Source organism: Kryptolebias marmoratus, linkage group LG4, assembly GCF_001649575.2.
Source record: "Kryptolebias marmoratus isolate JLee-2015 linkage group LG4, ASM164957v2, whole genome shotgun sequence".
Lineage (NCBI taxonomy): Eukaryota > Metazoa > Chordata > Actinopteri > Cyprinodontiformes > Rivulidae > Kryptolebias > Kryptolebias marmoratus.
In genome coordinates, this window is record NC_051433.1 from 138,053 (window position 1) to 139,194 (window position 1,142).

Consider the following 1,142-nt stretch of genomic DNA (forward strand, 5'->3'; position numbering starts at 1 on the left):
CTGAAGACCAGCTGAGGACCAGCTGAGGACCAGCTGAGGACCAGCTGAGGACCAGCTGAAGACCAGCTGAGGACCAGCTGAAGACCAGCTGAAGACCAGCTGAGGACCTAAGTTACTTGGAATCCTTGAATCAATCCAGTTGATCTTTGTCAGTTGATGTAATGACCACAGTGATGTTCAGGTTAGTGATAAAGGTTAGTCATCGGGTTAGTTATCAGGTTAGTGATAAAGGTTAGTTATCGGGTTAGTGATAAAGGTTAGTCATCGGGTTAGTTATTAGGTTAGTCATCGGGTTAATTATAAGGTTAGTCATTGGGTTAGTTAGTGTGAAACAGCAGAGGTCATGTGATCAAACAGACCAGTGAGCATGTGCAGATTCTCACCATCTTTCCTCCTGTTGCCCTCATGTGATGTCTCTCTGCCAACCACTGCTTATCCTTTGCATCTGCTGCATACTGACACACACACACACACACAGTTAATCAATGCCACGCCTCCTGCAGGTCACACACACCTACAGCACTCTGACCACCTGGAGATTAATTAATGAAGCTATCTGGATGCTTGTTTGACTTCAGGTTCCCTCTCAGCTCAGCAGTGAAATCTGTGGACACGGTCTAATAACGCTCGTTTTATTTCTACACCTCACCTGACCAGGTGATGTCAGCAAGTTTTACCTTGAACAGGTCGGCATGTTTGATGTAGATCCGTCCTCTGGTCCCGCCCATCCCCAGCGCCCTGCGATGACATCACAGCAGCTGATGACCCACTTCTTGTGAAGCCATTTATGCTTCTGCATCGTAATGACTTGTATATTCTTTATTTATTCAATCTGTTGCTCTTCTTGGATTTCTTCTGGTTTGTTTGTTTTTTGTTTGGCGGATATGTTTACTTCCTGTTTACTTCCTGTTTACTCCAGCTTTAGTGACATTAGATTGTTGACTCACTTGTTGGCTCTAGAGCCGAGAACGAACGTGCTGCTGTCGCTGAGTCTGGATGGATCCCACTGAAACAAAAACACTTCAGGTGTAACTCAAACTCACCTGAACACACTCAGGACAGGTGGGTCAGGATAGGAGGGGTCAGGACAGGTGGGGTCAGGACAGAAGGGGTCAGGACAGGTGGGGTCAGGACAGGAGGGG

General features: G+C 46.8%; 1 protein-coding gene across 1 annotated transcript in view; it reads right to left on the minus strand.

Moving 5' to 3' along the window:
- The window catches only part of LOC108250714 (deoxynucleotidyltransferase terminal-interacting protein 1), a 9,370-nt gene that overhangs the window by 5,209 nt on the left and 3,019 nt on the right, over positions 1 to 1,142 (minus strand). The window contains exons 9-11 of the mRNA XM_017440723.3: positions 948 to 1,006; positions 678 to 738; positions 384 to 455 (exon numbers count right to left, since the gene is read on the minus strand). Coding sequence (XP_017296212.1) covers positions 384 to 455; positions 678 to 738; positions 948 to 1,006 — 192 coding nt within the window. The remainder of the gene's footprint in view (positions 1 to 383; positions 456 to 677; positions 739 to 947; positions 1,007 to 1,142) is intronic.